The sequence below is a fragment of the Salvelinus fontinalis genome, chromosome 4 (assembly GCF_029448725.1).
Source record: "Salvelinus fontinalis isolate EN_2023a chromosome 4, ASM2944872v1, whole genome shotgun sequence".
Taxonomy (NCBI): domain Eukaryota; kingdom Metazoa; phylum Chordata; class Actinopteri; order Salmoniformes; family Salmonidae; genus Salvelinus; species Salvelinus fontinalis.
In genome coordinates, this window is record NC_074668.1 from 59406650 (window position 1) to 59434153 (window position 27504).

Genomic DNA, 27504 nt, shown 5'->3' on the forward strand with positions numbered 1-27504 from the left:
TTTTGACTGGTACTATATATCAAAAAATATTTACAGAAAACCCATATTTTGGTTTGGTAGCACATATAAAAAAACAATTATTGCCAGTGTCTTTCTAGAATGTCTCCTTTCTATCTCCTTGGAAGAAATGACAGTTTTTCAATCAAACACATTCCCAGTGGAATTTATTGAGTTTATGTATCTCCTGAGGGGTTATATGAGTACAGTAAGGGTTGCACATTTCCCAGGATATCCGTCTCTGTTTATTGGTATCCTCTTCCGACTGAGGTTCCACAGCACTCCTACCCTCCTCTCAGTCTCTGCCATGTCTCACGTCATCCTTCCCCTCAATTCCATCTCCTGTTTCCTTGCGTGTTCCAGAAGGAATTGCAGAACTCCGGCTGGCCTGTTCCCTATTGTCATCATCTACTGTCATTGGACTCCCACACCTACCCCTGCACCACAACCACTGCAGTAAGCCCCGGCAGCGCTTCCGAAAGGCCACATCACAACAAGCATATAGAAGGGGGTTGAGGCAACTATTGACATACCCTAGACAGGTAGCATAGGGGTGAGCTGCAACCAGAGTCCGGTCAAATGGGCAGGAGTAGGGCAGCAGCTCTAAATCCACGAGCATGGAAAGTGTTTTGTTGGCATGAAAGGGAAGCCAGCAGAGGAAGAAGGCTAGCACTAAGGTGATGATAACTCGCAAAAGGCGGCGTTGGCGTTGGCGGTCGGGGCGAGGACCCTGTCCAAAATGGCGGCTGAGGAGGCGGCCTAGGGAGCAGTAGCATATCAATAAGATGATCAGAGGCAACAGAAAGCCAACCAAGGTGGATTTAAGTCCTAGAGCTGCTGTCCACAGTAGCTCTGCCTGCTCCCTGTCATCTTCCTCCAGCTCTGCTGAGATCAGACCAGAGTAGTCCATCATACAGGAAGATATGAACATGGGCATGTGATCATGATCCGAGTGTTCCTCTTCCTCAGCTGTCTGCCAGTCTTCTTCATACTGACCCCCTACATCCACCTCCCTTACAGTCCTCAGTAGCAGCGCAGGAAGAGCAAGGATACCTGCCACCACCCAAACGCTCCCCACTACCCAAGCAGCTCGGCAGGCTCCACTCCCCTGGGCCCTACTGGACCGCCGTCGGCCAGCAATAACCCAGTAACGCTCCATGCTCAGGACCGTGAGGGAGAACACACTGGCATACATGTTGAGGGCCACTAAATAGCTGCTGACTTGGCAAAGAGGCTTGCCAAAGGGCCAGTGGTAGTCTAGCGCTGTGTGGGCTGCCCATAAGGGCAGGGTTACCACAAAAGCCAGGTCTGCTGCTGCCAGGCTGGCAATGAGTGAGTCAGTAAGGGAACGAGAGGAGTCAGGCAACTTGGGGGTAGAAATCCTTCCAGATTGCTGAAGACGCCGATGGGTGCAGGTCCCCACGCCGGCTGGTTTACCCTCAGGTCGATCCAGGTATGACCAGAGGACAAGCCCATTTCCCAGGGAGCCCAAAACAAATACCAGGAGATAGACTGAGGGTATGATTACCCATGTGGGTCTCCATTCTCTGTAGTCGCACTGGTGAAACGGGGGCGGAGAGGGGGATGCTGAGGGCAGCAGCTCAGAGTCCGACATAAATGGGATGGGCAGAGTGGATAAATGTGAGAGTCTATGACCAGCCACTGTCTCTTGTTGCAGGGTTAAGAAAATTATATTATTTCTCTTGTTTTCAATGTTTCCAGGTCAATGTCTCTGCTTTTATGACAACTTCTGTGTTGAGTCTTGTACACAGCATCTGAAGGAAAAAAAAGATTTAAAAAAAAAAGTATATAATATATATATATATATATATATATACATCCACTGTATATATATTGTATGCCATATAACAGGAACCTAGAACTTAGGGGGTTGACAGAATCACCATCGGTCAAGTAAATAAGAATCTAGTGTTTGACAAGAAGGCTATGTACATCAAATAACAATATGTACGTAAATGTTTACAAGGCTTACCTCAACACCTGAAGATCAGGATCTTCTTCTTCTGAACTTGTTGAAAACGGACTTTAGTGACGATAGCCTGTTCCCATATTCCACTGAAACCACTCTTCTCTTGTCTCAGGTCCTTTTTGTCCAGGCTTGGAGGTGTGTCTCACTAGTGCTCTGTGAATCCCCCTGCTCCAGATATAGTAGATCTCCCTGTCCCTCAGCCCCTCCCACTCCCCTGCTATCCTCTTCCCGGACCACCCCAGAGAAGCTTTGTGAGACCTGCAAACAGACCTCATTATCCCTGTCCCACAGTACACACTAACTGTGCACAAATATAACAAAATATACACAATGTATACCTACCGAGACTCTCCTTTGCACAATGTCTGAACAATGCCAGTCACATTGAAGCCTAAAAGACAATAAGAGTTGCAAACATTAAACCGTCTGTTAATATATGCTCACTAGGGCAAATACATGCCGAAAATATGGGGCACATACAATATAAGTCTGTGCTGTTGTCTTGATGATACTCAGGGGAGTACTAACATTTGAATTTCTGGGAATCTCCAAGGTCAGGATGGCTGTGTATCCTGTTTTAGACTAGTCACTTACTATGCCAGCAAACTTTTGGAGCATTTTAATAAAGAAATAGATCCAATAAGTGCTTCAGCAGAAAATAAAGAAATATTAATAACAGGTTAATAACACAAGGTTAACACATAAATCCTACTATTGTTACTACTGTCAATATGGACATACACATAATTGTGTCATACTGTACAGCCTTCAGTTGTTCCTATGTCCTGGAAACTGACTAACAGTTCATTCCTGTAATAATGTGTCTCTACAGGCTTGGTCAGCATCATGATCTGACCCGAAGGGTTACAATTTCATTTGCTAGTTGTGATGGCACACATCTGTTGCCAGAGCATCCCACATTCTTTTCATTTAACAGTAAATAGCACAAACATTGAGGCGTCTTACACAACACTGGGCCCTATGTCTGTGGTCTGGAGAGTGAAAAGACCACGTCAATAGAGGATGAGTACCTTTGCGTTAAGACTGTGGCATGTCGTTAGCATAACCAATGGGCCAATGGTTTATAGGATGTCACTGTGACACTGTGTAAATATTGAAACACCACTTTCTCCTCTCAAATGTGTGAAAGAACAACATGTGGCCACATCTTGTCCCCAGAATGGTTTATTTCAGGTCCAAGTTTTGAAAATTGCATTTGACAAATTCTACTTGACACAGGCCAAGGGCCCTAATGCATTTTGTGCTGTGCTCTGTATCGTTGGTTACTTTATTAATAGCTGTTGATCATGCTATTTAAGTATCAGGCATCAAGACACCAAGTAAAAGCTGTTTGATAGTGCCCACTCAAGCCATACTAACTTGTAACCTCTTAACAATGCACCAAAACCAAGTTCCTACCACTGTGTCCTTTTTACTCCTTTATTTGCTATTGCTCTGCTTTCTCACTTACTTCCTTTCTTGTTCTCTGCTATTTGGCTCATCCAGCTGTCCAAACAGGATGACATTTATGAAGGGCATGGGGTCAAACAGTAGGGTATGGGGGAATATGGCCTCTGGCATCTCTCTACCAGTTAAATGATAAGCCATGGATGTTGTCATAGTTAAGGACCTTGGATTTGGCTGTAGTATGGATAAGTAAAGCCAACTCTGTGACAAACTCCCGCACAACAGAACGTATCAGTAGGAGTGTAAAAGGAAATGGTGAAATAATTCTGAATGGATTACATGCACTAATTTCAAAGTCAAAGTTCCCAGACTGCCATCCAGGTAGGCATTTTGGGAGATCAAATTCACCGGATAACATTAAACCATTCTGCAAATGTTCTGTATGATGCATTTCTCAATGCTTGCTCAGTTGAACTCTTAATTAACATACTAAAATTAATGGAGTATTTAACACATTTTGAGATCCTGCCTTGTTCATAAAAGTCTAGAATTGCTGAGATATTAGCATACATTTTGAAACATATCTCTAATCACATTCAAGAACATGCTATTTTCACTTAGAAGATACACCATTAGCTCACTACTACAGGGACTCCTTGGGTTATGCTGTAGATTAGAAAAATGAATAATTATGCCAGTCTGCACTGCTCTTCTAGCTCCTTTTTCTAACCGAAGATGCTGAGAACTTTACAAAACAAACTCCATTCGTCAATACTAAGATTGTTGTAGTCCACTGTCAAACGATGCTATAAATTCCTCTGAATCAAAACATGAGGGTAAACAGAGCAAACATGAAGGCAGCCTTCTGACAAATAATGTCTTATTTGGCAGTATTTCTTTTTATTGGCCGGAGATTCAAATAAAAAGACAACCCCATCCACGTGAAATATTTAATCCCAAAAAAAGGTATTTACTGTGTCCTTTAAAAAAGACAGGTTGATTTAATAGGTTCCTATTAAACAGGAAAAGCAATGTTATGGAACAGGGCATGCCGCTAGGCAGTATAAGAGCAGTGAAGGCATTGTGTGTGAACAAACGTCTCTCCCAAATGGATCAACCTTCAGTTCTAAATTCCACATCATGAATTCTACAGTATTTGCATTTTCAATTATACAATACATTGTCCACTCAATCACAGACACACACAAAAACTCAAAACATTTCTCAAATGATCCCTTACATTTAAGCACATTACCGTAACTTTGGTCGGCAAACTATAGACAACCTATAGTAAACCCCCTTAGATGGAAATTGTTAAGTGCCAAAAGTCTATTTTACTAGCCTCAAAAGAGGATTGTTTGAATGATACACCCTTTTCAAACTTATGAGCTGTGAGCACGTTTCTTATTTTCAGACTTGGGCTGAAGCACAAAGCATTGGTAATCAACAAATAGGTTATCATAGAAAGCTTTAAAAATCCAATTAGTGCAAAGAGTCAAATTCAATATCAGAAATGTGCAGCAGTAAATCAGGCAAATACTAATACGGCAGAATTTCAGCATGAGCCATTAACCCATATCTTCCTGCTTGCCGTTCCATCAGTAGCTTCTGTTCAGTCGAATGGCAGCATTAGAGCTTCTAAGGCGTAAGTGTGAGGAGAGGTTAGTGCATACACCACCACATCACTGCCAATGAGGCAAGAAGGCCCAGCAAGGGCTTGCCAGTACCAATGGATGCGGCTCCGTTGCATAGATCACCGGTGCAACATTTGTAGTAGAAGTTTGGTACAGCTGGGAACATCTGGGCCAGTCGATTGTAGTCGCAGTCAGAGTACTTGATGCACTGCCGATATGTCTGTCCCCCTGTGCCAAAGAACATAGGAGTTACAGGGTAACGCAGAGACATGGAGGATTTTCATAATTTGTTTCAGATTACACATTTTACTGCACCTCTCTCAGTCAGTGTCAGGCAGGCATCATCATAACTACAGTCCTGTGTTTTTGTGCAGCTCCCTGTGTAATCCTTGCATTTGACACAGAGGATGGCAGAGCCTGAGAACACAAGGTGAGACACTTAGCCCTTCTCGTGACTCTGAGCATTTCACATTTGACCAAATCCCAGCAGCTAATCAAAAGGGAAGTGGAGTGATTCATCTAGAAAAACATGTATCCTTGATTGCGATACAGTTTTGGAAAACTTTAACACTCAACTTGATTATCATCCAAAAATAACTTCACAAATACAAAACATAAACTTACTGTTTTACCACAAATTTCCACAGTGTTTGTATTGCACTTCCTGAGCTACGCAAAAAAACTTCTGTGGGAATCTTAAACCAGCGCACAGTAAATGCATCTATGTAAAATGATTTTCGGGTGCTATGAAGGTTGAGGTTTCCAAAACCGTATTGCATGCAGTGATTATTAACGGTTAGACAGAGCATTGTAAATGCGAACCCTATGGCTATACGGCCTTCAGTTCGAGAGCTAGGCGAGACTCAACAGTATCAAAAGAACCAACTTCAATGACAGTGTGAAGACAACAAAAATGAATGCTTACCCAATCCAAATATTGCAAAAAAGAACACTAAGCATATTCCAGAATAATTGTTCATGATTTTGATTTTTGCTGACTGTCACACTGGAGAGAAAAAAAGAGACAATAATCATTTAAATCTGCAATCCTTAGTTGCTACATCAATTTTTGGATTTATAAATTATATATACCAATTAATTCTTGAAGAATAACATAAATGCCTCATAAGCTTAGTTCAACTGTTGTACACCATCAGAGCCCAAAATATAAACTTGTTTTAATCTGTTTGTAAACAATGTAAATGTAAAGTGGTTACAGTGGTTACATTTCTCCAGGCCCCATCCCTCATCGTGTTACCAAAACTGGGGTGTTGTGACTGCTTTGTCATTGTTTCGATTAGGGACTGGTTTTAACTAGCGATGAGAGTAGAAATCTATTAACTTACATATCGGGATATTATGTTTGACGATATATCATATCATTTTGACAATCTCGCAATATACTGTAATGAAACAGGCAGGGAGCGGGTCTCGAACCCTCGACCTTCGAGCCCGAGGACCGGCGTGCTATCGACTGCCGCAAAATAACCCTCAAGCGGCAGTCGATTTCCGCGCTTATAAACCAAGGGTCGTTACACTACTCCCTCCTTTCAAAGAGCGCGTCCTCGCGCTAGCTTGCGACTCTACGTCTTACAGGAACGCGCTCACCCGCCAAGCACACGCACTGTCGTGGATGCAAGGTCCGATCACTTCTGACACCAATGTAATGAAACAGCAGGGAGCAGGTCTCGAACCCTCGACCTTCGAGCCCGAGGTCCGGCGCGCTATCGACTATGCCGCAAAGGCATTTCCGCGCTAATTAAACCCAGGGTCGTTACAATACATTTTGCGATAGTTTTCTGTACCTTCACCAAAACCCCAGTATGTTTCCTTCATAGTTTGTTCACCATCTTTTTAAATAGGCAGCTAATTTGTTTTCAGCACTTTAATTTCCCTGACTGATCAAAAATAGTTATGATGGCTCTCTTGTCCCTCGGCAGCAGACATATGGTGAGATAAATTTGGAACATCGACTCACATGTTCGTAAATTCAATCTGGAGTGCCAGAGTGCGCTCATATTGTCCGTTCGTAAATTCAGAGCCCACATTCTGGTAGCTCTCGCCGAGGAGTAGGTGTGGCACACCAGATCGAATTTACGAATTTACGAGGTCGCTGGCAATTTCTATGTGTAGCTAAATTGCGATTACGAATTCCGGACACACAAATGTATTGCCTAATGGAATTGCCTATGGGCCATGCCTTGTTAAAACACTGCAGAGATGAGACAACTTTATAGTTCTATATGCATATGATATTGATATGGTTTACAGTAACCTGACCAACAGAGTAGCTAGTGATGGCCAAACAACTTGATCAACTGGCCGTACTAAAGTTAAATTAACTACAGTAGCTAACATTAGTTGTGTAATGTTAGCTAAAATCTATGCATACTAGATAGCCAACCACATCACATTAACTCTCAAATAGCTACGTTAGTTCATACATTGTTCATATTTTTGGTTCAAATACACTTATAGTTATTGTTAAGTAATTATTATGAAGCTGGACATTTTTAACGAAAGAGGTATTTACTTACCCTGCTTCGTCGAACAACGAGAGCAAAATGACAAGCAAGCGCTTCGGAACCCCAAATAACCATGGCCCCTCCCCTTTAGAAAATAAACTGACCACTACTGGGGAGCGTGGTTCGGCGGTGACCTTATTTTATCCAGATTGGTGGTGGTGACACACCAACCTATTAAATACATTCAGTATTATTCTAGCTGTGATGTTATATTCAGGGTACAACAATTTCATTTTCCTAATACTGTATGAGGAAGCATTAGTAATTCAATGACTGAATAATTATTTATTCATCTACATATGACATGAACCATACCAAGCTCGAGGTTGACATGCATTTCAAAATGGCCAACTATTTGGGCCGAAACGCCTTTCTTCAGGTAGACTAACGGAATTTCAGAAAATGAATATCAAATTTAACAGCTGGGTTGTACAATGTGTCCTTGGAATGTGCTATATTAATTGGAATAGAGGACAAAATGAACTGAAACTGACAACTGTAATACAGTTGTCATATCAGACTGAATGCTAGTCATAAGAAATACCAACTTATTGCACCCTACTTTACATTAGTTATCATGACATGAATGGGTGAAATGAGGCTATTGGTTGACACCAGTAGGCCAACACAACAGCTGAACAAAGGGACATTGGTCGGGCCACAACAGAGACCACTTGAGGAATATCTGGCAGCATCAAGACACATTCCAAAACAAACAATAGACAATTGTGAGCTTGTCTCAGTATGCCATGTGTGGTATCACCCTTGTTATTTTAATGAAACAATTTGATGAATTTCTTTGTGAATTGTGCTTTCAACCTGACACAATCTCTGCAGAAGTGAAAGTTGAACTACGATCGGCCTATTAATTAAGAAACATTGTGTACAATGTCCTTCAATAGGCATCTTGGTTCAACATTTACTTCTGTAGAGATTGTATGATGTACTGTATGCACAATTGTTCTCTATCAAAGATAGTCTTAAAAACATTGATCGCATCCAATTTCTAACCGATTCTTATGAATCTATTTCTCAGTAGCCGCAGGTAATAGAATATAAAAACACAAATGATATCGATGAAATAAATCCATCACAACATTTCACGAACAAAAATCAATGTGCTTACAAATTCAGCATTTAGTGTTTATTTACCCCAAACATAGAAAAACAAAAACACACTTTTATGAAGTAAAAAACAGTGATACTGAACAAATACCTAAATGCAAATCAAAGGAGGTTTGAAATGATCATAGAGAATAGCCAGACACTATTGCACAGCTTAGCTAAGTACAAGGAGAAAACAGGATTCAAATAATCAGTTATTACCCACAAAATATGTCTTGCCATTCATAGACAAGAAGAACAGAAGGCAAACACCTTAATTCCATATTTAGAGAAAATTATTTTCAAATAATACATAACAGCACACATCTTCCTGGCAACAATGTCAAAGCTAAAACATCTCCTTGGAAAAACTGAATTTGCTCAGCTGAGCCAGGGTATTTTCATGTCCAGTTAAGTACGTGCTGAGATGAGTGATACACGTGTGCTCAAAGCTGAGATGTCCCTCTAATGACCTGAAATTGCACCAGAAAGCAATATAAACCAGACAATATACACTTTCCGATGTATTTTACTTGGACAGTCAAGCAACATTTTTTTAAATGTGGCTCTATACTCCAGCATTTTTTAAATTTGAGATCAAACGTTTCATATGAGGCGACAGCACAGAATGTCTCCTTTTATTTGAGGGTATTTTAAAACATATCTGTTTTACCGTTTAGAAATGAAAGAACTTTAGGTATATTATATTAAAGTAGTCAATAATTTAGTATTTGGTCCCATATTCCTAGCATGCAATGAATACATCAAGCTTGTGACTACATACTTGTTGGATGTATTTGCAGTTTGTTTTGGTTGTGTTTCAGATTATGTTTCACCCAATAGGAACTGAATAGTGAATAATGTAGTGTCATTTTAGAGTCACTTTTATTGTAAATAAGAATAGATGTTTCAGAATACTTCCACATTAATGTGGATGCTACCATGCTTATGGATAATCATGAATGAATAGTGAATAATAAAGACTGCGAAAGTTCAGAAGAACAAAGATCCTACCCTGGAAAAAATGCGAACCGCCTCTGTTAATGGTAATTGTGAGAGGGGAGCATTTTGCGGGGGTATGATCTTTGTTCTTCTGTAAATTCTTTGAATTTGTCCAAAGACTTGAGGGAAAAAAACTAATGAGGAGACTAGATACAATGCATTCAGAAAGTATTCATACCCCTTGACTTATTCCACATTGTGTTGTGTTACCACCTGAATTCAAAATGGATTAAATATATATATATATATATCACACAATAACCCATAATGAGGTGAAAATAGACATTTTTGCAAATGTATTGAAAATGAAAAACATTTACATAGGTATTCACACCCCTGAGTCAATAATTGTTAAAATCACCTTTGGGAGTGATTACATCTGTGAGTCTTTCTGGGTAAGTCTCTAAGCTTTGCACACGTGGATTGTACAATATTTGCACGGTCAAATTGGTTGTTGATCATTGCTAGACAGCCATTTCCAAGTCTTGCCATAGATTTAAGGCTATTTAAGTCAAAGCAGTAACTAGACCACTCAGGAACATTCAATGTCATCTTGGTAACCAACTCCAGAGTAGATTTGGCCTTGTGTTTTAGGTTATTGTCCTGTTGAAAGGTGACTTTGTCTCTCAGTGTCTGTTGGAAAGCAGACTGAACCCGGTTTTCCTCTAGGATTTTGCTTGTGCTTCGCTCTAAGCCGTTTCTTTTTATCCTAAAAAAAACTCCCTAGTCCTTGCCGATGACAAATATACCCAAAACATGATGCAGCCACCACCTACTTGAAAATATGAGAGTGGTTCTCAGTGATGTTTTTGCCCCAAACATAACTCTTTGTATTCAGGACATAAAGTTAATTTCTTTGTCACATTTTTACTTTAGTGCCTTATTGCAAACAGGATGCATGTTTTGGAATATTTGTTATTCTGTACAAGCTTCCTTCTTTTCACTCTGTCAATTAGGTTAGTATTGTGGAGTAACTATACTGAGCAAAAATATAAACGCAGCATGTAAAGAGTTGGTCCCATGTTTCATGAGCTTAAATAAAATATCCCAGAAATTTTCCATACGCACAAAAAGCTTCTCTCTCTTGAAATGTGCGCACATATTTGTTTAGCTCCCTTTTAGTGAGCATTTCTCCTTTACCAATATAATCCATCCACCTGACAGGTGTAGCATATCAAGAAGCTGATCAAACAGCATGATCATTACACAGGGACAATAAAAGGTCACTCTAAAATGTGCAGTTTTGTCACACAACACAGAACTTTTGAGGGTGCGTGCTATTGTCATGCTGACTGCAAGAATGTCCACTAGAGCTGTTGCCAGATAAATGAACATTAAATTATCTACCATCATTTTAGAGAATTTGGCAGTACGTCCAACCGGCCTCACAACTGCAGATCTGTCTGTAATAAATCCCTTTTGTGGGGAAAAACTAATACGGATTGGCTGGGTCTGGCTCCCCAGTGGGTGGATTTATGCCCTCCCAGGCCCATCCATTGCTGCACCCCTGCCCAGTCATGTGAAACCCATAGATTAGGGCCAAATGAAATTTCCTTATAAGAACTATAACACAGTACAATTGCTTAAATTGTTGCATGTTGGGTTTATATTTTTGTTCAGTATACTATCTTGTTGATCCATCCTTAGTTTTCTCCTATCACAGCCATTAAACTCTGTAACTGTTTTAAAGTCACCATTGGCCTCATAGTGTAATCCCTGAGCGGTTTCCTTCCTCTCCGGCAACTGAGTAAGGAAAGACACCTGTATATTTCTAGTGACTGGTTGTATTGATACACCATCCAAAGTCCAATTAGTAACTTGACCATGCTCAAAGGGATATTAAATGTCTGCTTTTTTATCGCTTTTTTTTACCCATCTACCAACAGGTGCCCTTCTTTGCGAGGCGTTGGAAAACCTCCCTGGTCTTTGTGGTTGAATCTGCTCAACCGAGGGACCTTACAAATAATTGTATGTGTGGGGTACAGAGATGAGGTAGTTATTCAAAAATAATGTTAAACACTATTATTGCACAGAGTGAGTCCATGCATCTTATGTGACTTGTTAAGCAAATCACCTATTTAGTCTTGCCATAACAAAGGGGTTGAATACTTATTGACTCAAGACATTTCAGCTTTTCATTTTTAATTAACTTGTAAACATTTCTAAAAACATAATTCAACTTTGACATTGTGGTACTACGTGTAGGCCAGAGATAACAAAATCTCAAATTAATCCATTTTAAAATTCAGGCTGTAACACAAAATGTGGAAAAAGTAAATGGGTAGGAATACTTTCTGAAGGCACTGTACATAAAGTGCATTCATTTGTAAACAGCAAAACAGATATGTATAGAAATACCCTCAAATAAAAGGTGACATTCTGTACTGTCGCCTCATATAAAACACTTGATCTCAAATTGAAAATGCTGGAGTATAGAGAGAAATGTACTAATTGTAGCTTCACTGTCCAAATAAATACAGAGGGGTGTGATGCTGTAGCTCATTGTTCAAACATTCAGATTTCTATGAGAAACTGCACACTGATTGGCTGCTTTACTAAACAGTTGTTTGTTTCTGCAGACTTTCAAAGGATCATAGTCATAATCACATTGCAATTAATAAGATATGATATGCATTAATGCATGACAGAGTTAATGCATGACAGAGTCAAGCCCATATTAACATGTGCCTGAATATCTATTAGATATACAGACAGCATCCAATGTAGCTCAACAGTTTTGATGTGGGCTTCTCTTTGTCAGTGTTGTTAGCATGTGCAAACATCCCAGCTTTTATGAGTTGTGTGTTTCCATAAAATTCCTTGTTTTTTTTTTGTTGGTTTGAAAACCACCTCTGATTAAGATCATCATAGTTATACATGTTTAACACTGCTGCAGAAACAGCTGCAATGTAAAAAATGTCATTTTTGACGATGCATTGACAATACATCTACAGTGGACCTGTAGAGATGCTGTGGCTTTTTATATAAGGAATATGACTACACACACACTACATATGCCAAGGAAAAAAGGGAATACTCAGGATTTAGATAGAGCTAAAGAGCACCAATCTGCACTATGCACTAGGCAGCCAGCGAGAGAATGAACAATGTTACTATTGAAAAAGACATGACAACCCTCTGCTCTCAATAGACAATGTCCAGTTCCAGATCGCTCCATTGTTGAAAAAAAAAGAAAACAAACAATGGAGCGATCTTGGATTTACATGGGAGGGCATATTGCAGAGGCTGTGGTAGTATCTCATCGAGCTGGGGTGGAAAGGTTCACACAGGGCAATGACTATCAGCCAATGGTAAATACAGCTTAACAAACAATAAAAACAAACTTTACTCTTATGTAATTGTGAAAGTCCTTCCTAGCCCCTTTCCTAATTGAGTCCTGTGGTGAGAAAAGTGTGTCAGATGTGGCGTGGGCATCGTCCCCCTGGGGCTGCCATATTAATGCCTCGAAGCTCACCCTCATTATGGTCATCGGTGTCTGACGAGTTGTCTTCGTTAAAAGATGCACTTGAAACATCCCTTGCCAATCCCTGCTGGTGGTGGGGGGGGGGGGGGGGGGGGGGGCAAATATTAAACCAAGTTCTTGTTTCAAAACTTTACCATTTGTTGTGTTACCAAACATTTTGACAAATAAAAAGACCAATAAAACATTTTTATTTAATAACCCTAACCTAAAAGTTGGCCCTGATCATTGATTTACCAAGTTTATTAAAACTGAATCCAATTGTTACTCATCTCCATCTCATAAACCATAAACACTTACCGACCGTACAATTGACTCACGGAACGGAGGGCAAACCATGTGAAAGCGGGGGATGCAGACGTCGAAGATCTCCTCTTTGTTATTGAGGCGGTGGAAGGTGTAGTGTCCTTCCATGTACTCTGAGGTAGTAGAGAAGGTCGTGCAGCTGGCGTACTCATGTACTTTACCCGGAGTCATCACCGGGAACTCTCCTGCAGACAATGTCATGCGGTTAGTATATCTCTTGCATAAGTTACTCATGAAATGTTAACTTATTTAATTAGTATATAACATGACAATTAGTAATCTGTTAGCTGTAAATCATTCTTAGATCGTAACAGGTTTTTGCCCGCTGCTACCAAATGGAGACAATTAAGAATGAAACATTATGGTAAGTCCACGGAATCCCCTCTAGTCTAGTCACCTACCAACAACGCCTGGCCCACGGACCTCCTCCACGTTCCCATTAGCATTGGTGATCTTCCAATAACGACTGTCCAGTTGGCAAGCATTCTCAGGGAGGGCATCCTTTGCCATTTCAATCCTGAGGGTAGAATTTAACGCATAAGGTTAGGGAAGTTATGACAGCTGTATTATGATCCATTTACACATTTATCTTTTTAATCATTATCAGGAGCTGAAATCAGTAGGGGAAATAGTGGTACCTGATCCGATAGGTGAAGAAGAAATGTGGAGGATGCACTGAGCTGAGCTCCGGTAAGAATGAGGTAGACACTGAAACAGTAATATCCCCCGTGGTGGCAACACACTGCTTATCATGAACGTACCTGTGAACAGTGACAAAGCTTATTAAACCTTCAAAATCCGTTGGAAGCCTTGCTTTGAATGTTTGTTAACTACATATTAGGGTGGTCCCAACCCCACAAAAATCTTGGTCGACCAAGAGTTGTCTGTTCATTCGACCAATCGATTGGTCAACATTTTTTTAAACGTGTATTTTTCCATATAGACACATCCTATGTGTTTTAATCGAATCAACTGCAGTGCATTCGGGGATCAGTGCTAAAGGTGTCACTACAGACCTGTATCAGAACCGGCCAGGATTGGGAGTCCCATAGGGCGGCACACAATTGGCCCAGTGTTGTCTGGGTTTGGCCGGGGTAGGCCATCATTGTAAATAAGAATTTGTTCTTAACTGACTTGCCTTGTTAAATAAAAGGTTAAATAAATAATGTCAGACCCCTTGACATTTTCCACATTTTGTTACATTACATACTTTTTCCCCTCATCAATGTACACACAATACCTCATAATGACAAAGAAATAACAGGTTTGACATTTTTGAAAATGTATTAAAAAATAAAACCGAAATCCGGAAGTTTACATACACCTTAGTCAAATACATTTAAACTCCGTTTTTCACAATTCCTGACATTTAATCCTAGTAAAATTCCCTGTCTTAGGTCAGTTAAGATCACTACTTTATTTTAAGAATGTAAAATGTCAGAATAATAGCAGAGAGAATGATTTATTTGAGCTTTTATTTCTTTCATCACATTCCCAGTGGGTCAGAAGTTTACATACTAATTTAGTATTTGGTAGCATTGCCTTAAAATTGTTTAACTTGGGTCAAACGTTCCGGGTAGCCTTCCACAAGCTTCCCACAATAAGTTGGGTGAATTTTGGCCCATTCCTCCTGACAGAGCTGGTGTAACTGAGTCAGGTTTGTAGGCCTCCTTGCTCGCACACACTTTTTCAGTTCTGCCCACAAATGTTCTATAGGATTGAGGTCAGGGCTTTGTGATGGCCACTCCAATACCTTGACTTTGTTGTCCTTAAGCCATTTTGCCACAACTTTGGAAGTATGCTTGTTTTTTTCCCCTGAGGTCTTTATACTTGCATACTATTGTTTGTACAGATGAACGTGGTACCTTCAGGCGTTTGGAAATTGCTCCCAAGGATGAACCAGACTTGTGGAAGTCTACAATTTTTCTGAGGTCTTGGCTGATTTCTTTTGATTTTAACCATGATGTCAAGCAAAGAGGCACTGAGTTTGAAGGGAGGCCTTGAAATACATCCACAGGTACACCTCCAATTGACTCGAATGATGTCAATTAGCCTATCAGAAGCTTCTAAAGGCATGACATAATTTTCTGGAATTTTCCAAGCTGTTTAAAAGGCACAGTCAACTTAGTGTATATATAAACTTCTGACCCACTGGAATTGTGATACAGTGAATTATAAATGAAATAATCTGTTTGTAAACAATTGTTGGAAAAATTACTTGTGTCATGCACAAAGTAGATGTCCTAACCGACTTGCCAAAACTACAGTTGAAGTCGGAAGTTCACTTAGGTTGGAGTCCTTAAAACTCGTTTTTCTACCACTCCACAAATGTCTTGTTAACAAACTATAGTTTTGGCAAGGCGGTTAGGACATCTACTTTGTGCATGACACAAGTAATTTTTCCAACAATTGTTTACAACCATCTCTGCAGCACTCAGCACACACCAATCAGGCCTTCGTGGTAGAGTGGCCAGACGGAAGCCACACCTCAGTAAAAGGCACATGACAGCCCTTTTGGAGTTTGCCAAAAGGCACAAACTCTCAGACAATGGGAAACAAGATTCTCTGGTCTGATGAAACCAAGATTGAACTTTTTTGGCCTGAATGCCAAGTGTCACGTCTGGAGGAAACCTGGCACCATCCCTACGGTGAAGCATGGTGGTGGCAGCATCATGCTGTGGGGATATTTTTCAGCCTAAGTAAGTTGTGGTATTAAGACTAAACAGGATGCGCTCTTAGGCCTAAAAATCAAATGGTGGTTATACAAGTCTATTAAGCATATTAATGATAATGACATTACATGGAGCATTATTATTATTATTAAAAAGAATATAATTTGTAGTGTATACACAATAAATTATAAACAATACCAGATATGCTGTTCTAACAAAATTAAGTGTAAAGCCTTTATTACAGCAAAGCAAAGATTAAAAACAGCCAAATTTGTGAAATTGTTTACTTGACATGTCATTGCGTGATGCTTGGTGCTCATGGAATCAGCAGGATGTTAAACAAACACTCAAAAAGGCAACAGAAGCAGGATCTGTCTTATTTCTGTAGATATACAGTACCAGTCAAAAGTTTGGACACACCTACTCAATCAAGGGTTTTTCTATATTTTGACTATTTTCCACATTGTAGAATAATAGTGAAGACATCAACGCTATGAAATAACACATATGGAATCATGTAGTAACCAAAAAAAGTGTTAAATCTAAATTTATTTTAGAGTCTTCAAAGTAGCCACCCTTTGCCTTGATGACAGCTTTGCACACACTTGGCATTCTCTCAACCAGCTTCATGAGGTAGTCACCTGGAATGCATTTAAATTATCAGGTGTGCCTGGTGAAAAGTTCATTTGTGGAATGTCCTTCCTTCCCAATGCTTTTGAGCCAATCAGTTGTGTTGTGACATGGTAGAAGTGGTATACAGAAGAAAGCCCTATTTGGTAGAACACCAAGTCCATATTATGGAAAGAACAGCTCAAATAAGCAAAGAGAAACGACAGTCCATCCTTACTTTCAGGAAAATGTCAAGAACTTTGAACGTTTCTTCAAGTGCAGCTGCAAAAACCATCAAGCGCTATGATGAATCTGTCATGAGGACCACCACAGGAATTGAAGACCCAGAGTTACCTCTGCTGCAGAGGATAAGTTCATTAGTTACCAGCCTCAGAAATTGCAGCCCAAATAAAAGCCACAGAGTTCAAGTAAAGACACATCCCAACATCAACTGTTCAGAGGAGACTGCGTGAATCAGGCCTTCATGGTCAAATTGTGGCAAAGAAAACACTACTAAAGGACACCAATAAGAAGAATGGACTTGCTTGGGCCAAGAAACACAAGCAATTGACATTAGACCAGTGGAAATCTGTCCTTTGGTCTGAAGAGCGCAAATTTTTTGATTTTTGGTTCCAACCGCTGTGTCTTTGTGAGATGCAGAGTAGGTGAACGGATGATGTTCGCATGTGTGGTTCCCACCGTGAAGCATGGAGGAGGTGGTGTGATGGTGCTTTGCTGGTAACACTGTCTGATTTATTTAGATTTTAAGGCACACTTAACCAGCATGGCTACCACAGCATTCTGCAGCAATACGCCATCCCATCTGGTTTGCGCTTAGTGGGACTATCATTTGTTTTTCAACAGGACAATGACCCAACACACCTCCAGCCTGTGTATTTGAAAAAGAAGGAGAGTGATGGAATGCTGCATCAGATGACCTGGCCTCCACAATCACCCGACCTTAACCCAATTGAGATGTTTGAGATGAGTTGGACCACAGAGTGAAGGAAAAGCAGTCAAACAAGTGCTCAGCATATGTGGGAACTCCTTCAAGACTATTGGAAAAACATTCCAGGTGAAGCTGGTTGCGAGAATGCCAAGAGTCTGCAAATATGTCATCAAGGCAAAGGGTGGCTACTTTGAAGATTCTCAAATATAAAATATATTTATTTGTTAAACACTTTTTTGGTTACTACATGATTCCATGTGTTATTTCATAGTTTGTCTTCACTATTATTCTACAATGTAGAAAATAGTAAAAAATAAAGAAAAACCCTTGAATGAGTAGGTGTGTCCAAACTTTTGACTGGTACTGTATATCTTTTTTTTGCTACTGCTTGACTAAAGAAATATTGGTCGATCAACAGCCTATCGACCAAACAATCGACCAGTCGACTACATGGGGGTCAGCCTTACTACATATTGTTGAGTATTGCCATAATGACACAGAAACTACGACATTCCTGCATGTTCCAGTTAGGTATTCCAGAAAGGGAAAGTTAATGGAGGTTACCTGAAGATCTGATCCCGGATGATGGGGTATTCTCCTGTTACCACATTATGGACGTATGAGGTAAACCACTCAGTAAAGCTGGACCCTAAGGTAAGAAATTAGAGTGAGAGGAAGCAAAACAATGAGAAAGTGTGAGACACTGCATTAGAAGTTCAAACCCATATGTTGAGGAACTAACACATTGAATATCAATAAATATTAATTGAGCAAATAATCCAGAGTTCCATTTTTTTATTCATTGTAAATAAGAATTTGTTCTTAACTGACTTGCCTAGTTAAATAAAGGTTAATTAAATGATTCCATTCATGGAGTGCTATGTTGCAATACAACAGTTTATTTATTTATATTTGAAGAATGGGAGCAGTGCCTTCCTGTTTAAGTCTGATTGGGGAGAGAATAACCGGGTGCTGCATCCTCTGTACCTTGTACAATTCCAAGAAGTGCATAATAACCTAGTTGTTAAGCTTACAATTGCTCAACTTGAGATGTTGCAATGAAACATTTTCACACAACCTAACTGAAATATTTGTATAATATATGTAACAAACTAATAGCTCATCATACCTGTGATGAACATGTCAATTGCAGATGGATCTTGTGCCATTTGATCCTATAATAGAAAAATGTAGAACAATCCTATTAGTCATCCATTAGTCAGTGGTGGAAAGTACTTAAGTAAAAATTGTTTAACGTACTACTTAAGTAGTTTTGGGCTATCTGTACTTTACTATTTATATTTTTGACAACTTTTACTCCACTACGTTCCTAAAGAAAATAATGTACTTTTTACTCCATACATTTTTCCTGACACCCAAAAGTACTCGTTACATTTCGAATGCTTAGCAGGACAGGAAAATTGTAAAAAATCACACTCATCAAGAGAACATCCCTGGTCATCCCTACTGCCTCTGATCTGGCGGACTCACTAAACACAAGTGCTTTGTTTGTAAATTATGTCTGAGTGTTGGAGTGTGTTACAGGCTATTATTAAATTTAAAAAAAATAATTGTGCTGTCTGGTTTGCTTAATATATGGAATGTGAAATGATTTATACTTTCATTTTTGATACTTTAGTATATTTTAAGCCAAAGACTTTTATACTTTTACTCAAGTATTATTTTACTGGGTGACTTTTACTCGAGTCATTTTCTATTAAAGGTATCTATACTTTTACTCAAGTATGACAATTGGGTACTTTTTCCACCACTGCCAGTAGTTAATGTTGAATTATGGAAATTATCTCCTGCCTGTGGTGAGATACCATAGCTAGAAAAGGGCTGCCCCCAGTGGCAAAGAGTTGTCATTGCCCCAGTCAAGTTATGAAACGTAAACACTGGAAGCTGTTTGCAACAGACATGGTGAGATAGCTAGAAAATGGCTCCCCCCAGTTGCAATGAGTTATATCTGTCCCAAATAACTTAGGAAACCTAAACACTGAAAGTAACATAAAGCTCAAATTAAGGAGTGGTTTATTATTACTAAGCAATGCTACCCACTTCCTTATTCTTTTCATCCTTAACTTGTGTGTGAGAATAAAAGGCTGTCTCCCAGTTGTAATTGGGGAGGGGGCCGGGGGCTCATATGAAAACTGACCGGGCAGTGGTAGAAGATCTCGCTGCGGCTGCGGCCCTCAGTGCCCTCAAGGGCCATGTATTGGCTGAGGCCTGTGTGGAAGCAGAAGGTGAGGGGCAAACACTGCCTCATGCCCTTGCGCTGCTGAAAGCCACCTGCTGCCGTTTCAATATCCAGCAGGTCCTCTGAGCGGTAGTGGTTAGACAGGGCCATGCTTCCCATTAACCTGGAAGAAAATAGGGGTAGATCATTTTTACCATAAGTATACTTTTATGTCAATTTGTTCATGTAAATTCATCTTATTCAGCTCAGCAGCACAAAAAAAATTAATATAGACAAACAATTATTTGAATTGATGAATTCTCATACCCAGGAACGACAAGCTTCTGCCCATTGTGTATCCGGTATGAGCACCGGTAGTCATTTGAAAGCTTGCAACAAATCTGGGCCTCAATGCCATCCAGCTCTTCCTCCTTTGCTCCCTCTGCTCAGGGGAAATCATAAAATGACAAACTACAATAAATACAAAAAGGTATGGATTTTCTATCCAATACATTTGGAAATCCATCAACATATTGGTTGAAGGTTAAGATACTTTTTTTAATATAACCTTTATTTAAGCAAGTCAGTTAAGAACAAAACCCTATTTACCATGACGGCCTAGGAACAGTGGGTTAACTGTCTTGTTCAGGGGCAGAATGACAGATTTTTACCTTGTCGGCTCGGGGATTCGATCTAGCTACCTTTCGGTTAGTGGCCCAACGCTCTAACCACTAGGCTACCTGCCGCCCCAATAAGGCCTAATGGTTCCATTGAACCATCCCACAGCTATCAAATCCCCTAAAGTGGTGATGTGTATTCCTTGTGGAGTTTTACCTTTGAGCGAGGCAATCATCCTGGGGCACTGCTGGTCAAGGTATCTCTTCAGGTCATCCCAGGCTTTCTTCAGGGTGCCATAGTGATCAATGTAACGACCCAAGTCAGTATAGAACTCTCGGAAGAGTTCCTTCCAGGTTTGAACCTTCTGAATTTTGTCTGACCTGCTCAACAACAACAAAATATTTAGCTAAATAAAACATATCAGTACTATTCCGTTTGCAAAATAAACACACAGTACAAACATTCCTGATTACTACATCAAATAAGAGATGAAAAGAATGTTGGTCCAAGCCATTTTGAATCCTTTTCAATTTGAAACGTTTTTATGTGAATATTTTGCTGTTACTCTTCACCACAAACCAGAGGAAGTTAACTACAACTCTACTCTTTGCTACAGACAAGATTCTCATACACAGGCTTTACACTGTCCATAGGCTGATGAAATCCATGTTTTTTGTTGTTGATCAACAGACTTACTCAGTTAAGAGCCAATGTTTCAAACAGAGGCCTTTCCATAATGGGTTGTGACCGGAAAGCTCGTTGAGTCGTCTACTCACAAAACTGCAACTATGGATAGAAAATAAAAAAGTTATTGCTAGTTAGCAGGTTCTTTGCATGAATTTCGGTATATCAGGATGTGATGCTGCGATACCTGTAGAAATTCAATCAGCTGGCAGCTAGCTAGCTCAAATGAGCTGTTACAGTTGAAGTCGGAAGTTTACATAAACCTTAGCCAAATATATTTAAAAACTCAGTATTTCACAATTCCTGACATTTAATCCTAGTAAAAATGTCCTGTCTTAGGTCAGTTAGGATCACCACTTTATTTTAAGACTGTAAAATGTCAGAATAATAGCAGAGAATAATATTTTTCAGCTTTTATTTCTTTCATCACATTCCCAGTGGGTCAGAAGTTTACATACTCATTTAGTATTTGGTAGCATTGCCTTAAAATTGTTTAACTTGGGTCAAACGTTCCGGGTAGCCTTCCACAAGCTACCCACAATAAATCGGGTGAATTTTGGCCCATTCCTCCTGACAGAGCTGGTGTAACTGAGTCAGGTTTGTAGGCCTCCTTGCTCACACACGCTTTTTCAGTTCTGCCCAGACATTTTCTATGGGATTGAGGTCAGGGGTTTGTGATGGCCACTCCAATACCTTGACTTTGTTGTTCTTAAGCCATTTTGCCACAACTTTGGAAGTATGCTTGGGGTCATTGTCCATTTGGAAGACCCATTTGCGACCAAGCTTTAAGTTCCTGACTAATGTCTTGAGATGTTGCTTCAATATAACCACATCATTTTCCATCCTCATGATGTCATCTATTTTGTGAAGTGCACCAATTCCTCTTGCAGCAAAGCACCCCCACAACATGATGCTGCCACCTTCACAGTTGGAATGGTGTTCTTCGGCTTGCCACCTTCCCCCTTTTTCCTCCAAACATAACAATGGTCATTATGGCCAAACAGTTATATTTTTGAGGACAGAGGACATTTCTCCAAAAAGTACAATCTTTGTCCCCATGTGCAGTTGCAAACCGTAATCTGGCTTTTTTATGGTGGCTTTGGAGCAGTGGCTTCTTCCTTGAAGAGCGGCCTTTCAGGTTATGTTGATATAGGACTAATTTTCCTGTGGATATAGATACTTTTGTACCTTTTTCCTTCAGCATCTTCACAAGGTCCTTTGCTGTTGTTCTGGTATTGATTTGCACTTTTCGACCAAAGTACGTTAATCTCTAGGAGACAGAACGTTTCTTCTTCCTGAGTGGTATGACGGCTGCGTGGTTCCATGGTGTTTATACTTGCGTACAATTGTTTGTACAGATGAACGTGGTACCTTCAGGCATTTGGAAATTGCTCCCAAGGATGAACCAGACTTGTGGAGGTCTACAATATTTTTTCTGAGGTCTTAGCTGATTTCTTTTGATTTTCCCATGATGTCAAGCAAAGAGGCACTGAGTTTGAAGGTAGACCTTGAAATACATCCACAGGTACACCTCCAATTGACTCAAATGATGTCAATTAGCCTATCCGAAGCTTCTGAAGCCATGACTTTTTTTTCTGGAATTTTCTAAGCTGTTTAAAGTTACAGTCAACTTAGTGTATGTAAACTTCTGACCCACTGGATTTGTGATACAGTGAGTTATAAGTGAAATAATCTTTCTGTAAACAACTGTTGGAAAAATGACTTGTGTCATGCACAAAGTAGATGTCCTAACCGACTTGCCAAAACTATAGTTTGTTAACAAGAAATTTGTGGAGTGGGTGAAAAACGAGTTTTAATGACTCCAACCTAAGTGTATGTAAACTTCTGACTTCAACTGTATAAGACGGAAAGGCTAGCTTGCTATTTATACTAGCTAGCCAATTTCTCTTGAAATCACACTTCATACAGGGGAGAATCATTTGAGGCTTATAAATCAACAGACCCAGGTTAGCATTAGCTAGCTCGGACGCTAATAGTCTGGCAAATAAGTAGCTCTCAAGAACCCAAGGTGTATACCAAAGATTATCGATATACTGTAAAGATACATGTCTCTCCGCCCTAACTTTCTTGCCCTTTGTGCTGTTGTCTGTGCCCAATAATGGTTGTACCATGTTGTGCTGCTGCCATGTTGTGTTGCTTCCATGTTGCTGCCTTGCTATGTTGTTGTCTTAGGTCTCTCCTTATGTAGTGTTGCGTTTTCTCTTGTCGTGATGTGTGTTTTGTCCTAATAAATAAATAAATACATATTTTCTTATCCCAACCCCCGTAGGAGTCCTTTTGTTAGGCCGTCATTGTAAATAAGAATTTGTTCTTAACTGGCTTCCTTAGTTAAATAAAAATAAAAAACAATGCCCACAAAGCGGCACTGTAGGCTGTCAAGCTCCAGCCTATCGTTTCCGCCTGTTTTCAATGGAGAGAGATGCTATGCTACTAGCCTCATGTCATGAACATGCATTGCCATTCCGATATAAAGTGTTATCTCAAAGTTGCCAGGATGTAAATGTCTTACTTATATCAACACACTCCACAACAACTTAAGCATTACCAAACTTCTATTCGATCAAATAAATCTCACGGAACAAATAAACCATACATTTTTTTGATGACCAGATTTGACAATCTCTCATTGACCTCCATACAAAAACTCCTTCCTTGGTGGGCGAAACAACGAAAAAAACACCACCCGCTGGAGGGACAAAGATTTTCAGCCGAGTTGGGCCTCTCTTCGTCTTTGGGTATACCCAGATTACAGCCTGCCCCCCTTGGGTTCTCAGCTCATGGTACTGATCACAGTTGACTCCCTCATGAACTATAATCCCTGCTCTCCGTTTAATACCGACGCTCTGTCTAAACGCAAATACACCTCACTAGCGATAAGGTTTTGTAAACTTTTGGAACTTAACTGGCATACTAGTGAGAAAGAATCTTTCAAATACAAAATATACACTTAAGGTCTGCAGTTTTTCATGTAAATTCATCTTATCCAGCAGCACAAAAAGCAAATATAGACAAATAATTATTTAGATTCAAGTACTCTCATACCCAGGAACGACCAGCTTCTGCCCATTGTAGCTGTTATCTGTCATGCTGTCTTTAAAGCAAGTACAAGAACCGGTAGATATGTTCTGTGTGCTATTTCTATGATTCCTCTTCCTAAATTTCGTTTTTGAGTCTTTAACTTTCGGTTTTGTACACCAGGTTCAAACAGCTGAAAAAACAATATTGTTCGTTATTGAAAATATATTTCACAGCGGTTTAGATAGTACAATGATTCTCAACACTATGCATTGCTTTGTCATATAAACAAAACAATTTGCAACCAGGAAATGGCGGAGCGATTTCTGCATATTGCACCTTTAAGTTCCAAATGTTTCGAAAATTGTATCTCGTGCTGGGTTCTTTTTGTTTATACAGAGCATTTGTGTACAGCGTCGGAGCGTCTACAGGCGGCAGACAGCTTTGTGAATAGACGCGGTATAATGTCTAATAACATTTACCGTCTAATTTGAATGGGATAGCGGAGAAGTAACATTAGCTAGCTACAACAACAAGGCATCTGAAACCAAAACAAACCATTATGCTGCTTTAATATCAAAGTGGGAAGGTGGTAATTATCAGCTGTGAAGTCGTAAATACAAGTTGCTTGCGTTCAAGTGCTTTGAACTCGTTGAGAAACACTGATTGGCTGATGGCCAACAAGCTCAATCAACTTAAAGTAGAGCTATCATGCTTGTAAACAAATTAGTGTTAAAAAACATAGCTATTTATTTTTTATAAATAATAAATGTTACTGCCGAAAATGCTGTTATCTAGGTAATTTCTTAGTAGGTGACGTCAGGGGTCAGCACCTGGATGATAGACACATTTCCCACTAGTAATTACTAGTTGGAGGGGCGTTAGTGGATTATTTATGTAACTACTAAATACCATCTTCCCACTTGGTTAGGAACGCAGCATTAGCCTAGCTACTAGCCAACCCTAGCTAGCGACGGTAAATTAGCTCACGGATAATTGAAAGTTACATTTTTATGCAATAAATATAACTGCAACTGTCATATTGAATAAGACTAATAACCAAACAATCAAGAAAGACAACACAGTGTCATGCAATAGCAAGCTAGCTAGTAAACAAAAGTGAATTATTTGCTTAGCTAACAACATCTTGAGAACGCTAACTATAGCCAGCTTCTGTCGCTAAGCATAGCTCTATTACGCAACATAAACTCGTGTGGTAGTTTGTGCACGGGCATTTATCCCTCTGAAGCGTGTTATACATACCTGATCAAATCTCTAAAGTCAAGAAAGGATAACATTAACAGCAAAGGATCGGAGGGTAAATTGTTCAAGCTTAGCTCCATGGACGCTGCCATTTTGAAACCTGGAATTTTGCTTCAAGTCCCGCCCCATCTATTGTGACAGAGCGTTTCCGCATGCTTTCTTGTTATCAAATAGTTCGCACATGGGGAGTGGGGCTAGGGAGAAGTTGATATGAAAAATGTGATCAGGTTGTTCTCATCTATCTCAGTTTCTTGTGTAAACATTTACACATTATATTAGTAATGGATTACTTCAAACTAGTAGGATGCTTACGTAGGTGGTTGATATGAATCGTCATAAAATACTTTCACCAACTGTATGCCCTATTCAGGGAATTTCCTATTATAGGCATTGTGTGCACCTACGGTTATTGTGTACACTCTGGATTGTAGTAACATACTGTGTAGCAGCTTCCCTGTAATTGAGACTGGTCTTCTGGCCAAGCTTGGTTGATAGGCCTGTGTGGCACATGAAATGATCAGGACATTATATCCTTGTGTATAGTACCAAAGATTATTATAGCTGGTAGTGCAGTGTTCCTGCTATGTATGATTGCTTGTTCAAGCCACCTGTTAAAGCAGGAATCAGCCATTGCATCCATAGACAGAGCTATGGATGCAAGGACTGACAATCCATGATATCAATTATAATTTTTTACCATGAGGCTATATAGTGTTTTTTAAATATATATTTTGTATTTATTTAACCTGTATTTAACTAGGCAAGTCAGTTAAGAACAAAATCTTATTTACAATGACGGCCTACCCCGGCCAAACCCTAACCGCTGGGCCAATTGTGCACCGCCCTATGGGACTCCCAATCACAGACGGTTGTAATACAGCCGGGAATCAAACCCGGGTCTGTAATGACACCACTAGCACTGAGATGCAGTGCCTTAGCCTCCGATGTTTACATTTACTTTCTTTACGAACATTGGAGTAAAACAATCTTATATTTTGGGTTCTGATGGGGTACTACAGTTGAACTAAGCTCATGCGGCGTTAATAAATTGCATTCTTCAAGAATCAGTGGCTGCATATCATTAAGTTATACGTTAAAAAATGAATGAAGCAACTGCAGATTTTTACTTTCTCTTACATCCTCAAGATGGCATCAAAGATTAGGCCTATTTTCTGCATTGGGTAATCCTTCAATTCACATATTGTGCTCTTGCATGTTCAATTCAAATCCATAAATGAGTATTGTCTTAACAGGAACTTCCCTCACTGTCTGATAATATTGTATTTATTTATTTGATTTATTTAACCTTTATTTAACTAGGTCAGTTAAGAACAAATTCTTATATACAATGATGGCCTACCAAAAGGCAAAAGGCCTCCTGCGGGTGTAACACTGGACGTAAATTGCTGGATACATGTATACCTATAGAATGCTATCTTAAAAAAAAAAAATGTATAGATAAGCTGTGTTAAAAACGAGAGTTATGAACCAGTATTGCCTTCTGAATGGAAGCGGTCAGGAAAACCAAACTGAGGCATCATACGTCATACCTCATCACACAGTTTGGAGAGATGGCCAGTGCCCTGGGGGAAATTTCAGGATGTGATTAATCTAGACATGGGGATGGAATGTAAAAGAAGACTGAAGTGTTATTAAGTTATCCAGACAGCCATGATGATGGTTTTCATTATACAGCATGTTTCCAGAAGAGCTTGCAAAGTGAAATTACTTGCAGTCAGCTACTGTTGTTAGTAATGAGCCTTTGAGTATTTTTATTTGTCATGTACAAGTACTATACTTTTGGTTACGGCAGTGCTAAGAACAGTGCTTTGCCCCAAGATGTTCACAGATTTTGAGGGTCTGTTTGTAGTGTGGGTTATGTTGTTTCCATGGAAACTGCATATTAATGCAAAAGTTGGGGGACCAAATATAGAATTTGATGGGAGATTTTCCCCCTCAGCGAGAATAGATTTGTTTTTGACTGTTCATATGGCTAAATGAAATGTCTTCTTACTCTAGCAATTTCAGATTCAGAGAGATGTTTAATT

At 39.7% G+C, this 27504-nt stretch overlaps 3 protein-coding genes across 7 annotated transcripts; all 3 read right to left on the bottom strand.

Annotated features, from left to right (window-relative positions):
• Window positions 1-18: 18 nt before the first annotated feature.
• aplnr2 (apelin receptor 2) lies at window positions 19-4171 on the bottom strand. Its single transcript, XM_055920708.1, has 3 exons — window positions 2330-4171; window positions 1991-2245; window positions 19-1772 (listed from the first exon to the last, which is right to left on the bottom strand). Exon 3 carries the CDS (start codon window positions 1610-1612, stop codon window positions 293-295), a length of 1320 nt encoding a protein of 439 aa, XP_055776683.1. The 5' UTR covers window positions 1613-1772; window positions 1991-2245; window positions 2330-4171; the 3' UTR covers window positions 19-292.
• A 98-nt stretch (window positions 4172-4269) lies between these two features.
• cd59 (CD59 molecule (CD59 blood group)) lies at window positions 4270-7667 on the bottom strand. Its single transcript, XM_055920713.1, has 4 exons — window positions 7566-7667; window positions 5954-6034; window positions 5344-5445; window positions 4270-5256 (listed from the first exon to the last, which is right to left on the bottom strand). The coding sequence occupies exons 2-4, from the start codon at window positions 6006-6008 to the stop codon at window positions 5057-5059; spliced, it is 357 nt and encodes a 118-aa protein (XP_055776688.1). The 5' UTR covers window positions 6009-6034; window positions 7566-7667; the 3' UTR covers window positions 4270-5056.
• Window positions 7668-8675: 1008 nt separating this feature from the next.
• fbxo3 (F-box protein 3) lies at window positions 8676-25575 on the bottom strand. Of its 5 annotated transcripts, none has more exons than XM_055920706.1 (12): window positions 25457-25575; window positions 21170-21259; window positions 20690-20853; window positions 20183-20297; window positions 19835-20039; window positions 18806-18851; window positions 18241-18325; window positions 14085-14207; window positions 13848-13963; window positions 13441-13631; window positions 13135-13207; window positions 8676-9130 (listed from the first exon to the last, which is right to left on the bottom strand). In XM_055920706.1, the coding sequence occupies exons 1-12, from the start codon at window positions 25546-25548 to the stop codon at window positions 9123-9125; spliced, it is 1308 nt and encodes a 435-aa protein (XP_055776681.1). In that variant the 5' UTR covers window positions 25549-25575; the 3' UTR covers window positions 8676-9122. The 5 variants fall into 5 exon arrangements, with proteins under 5 accessions (XP_055776681.1, XP_055776680.1, XP_055776679.1 ...); XM_055920705.1 differs by having other exon boundaries at window positions 13135-13210; XM_055920704.1 differs by having other exon boundaries at window positions 8676-13207.
• Between the last annotated feature and the right edge of the window lie 1929 nt (window positions 25576-27504).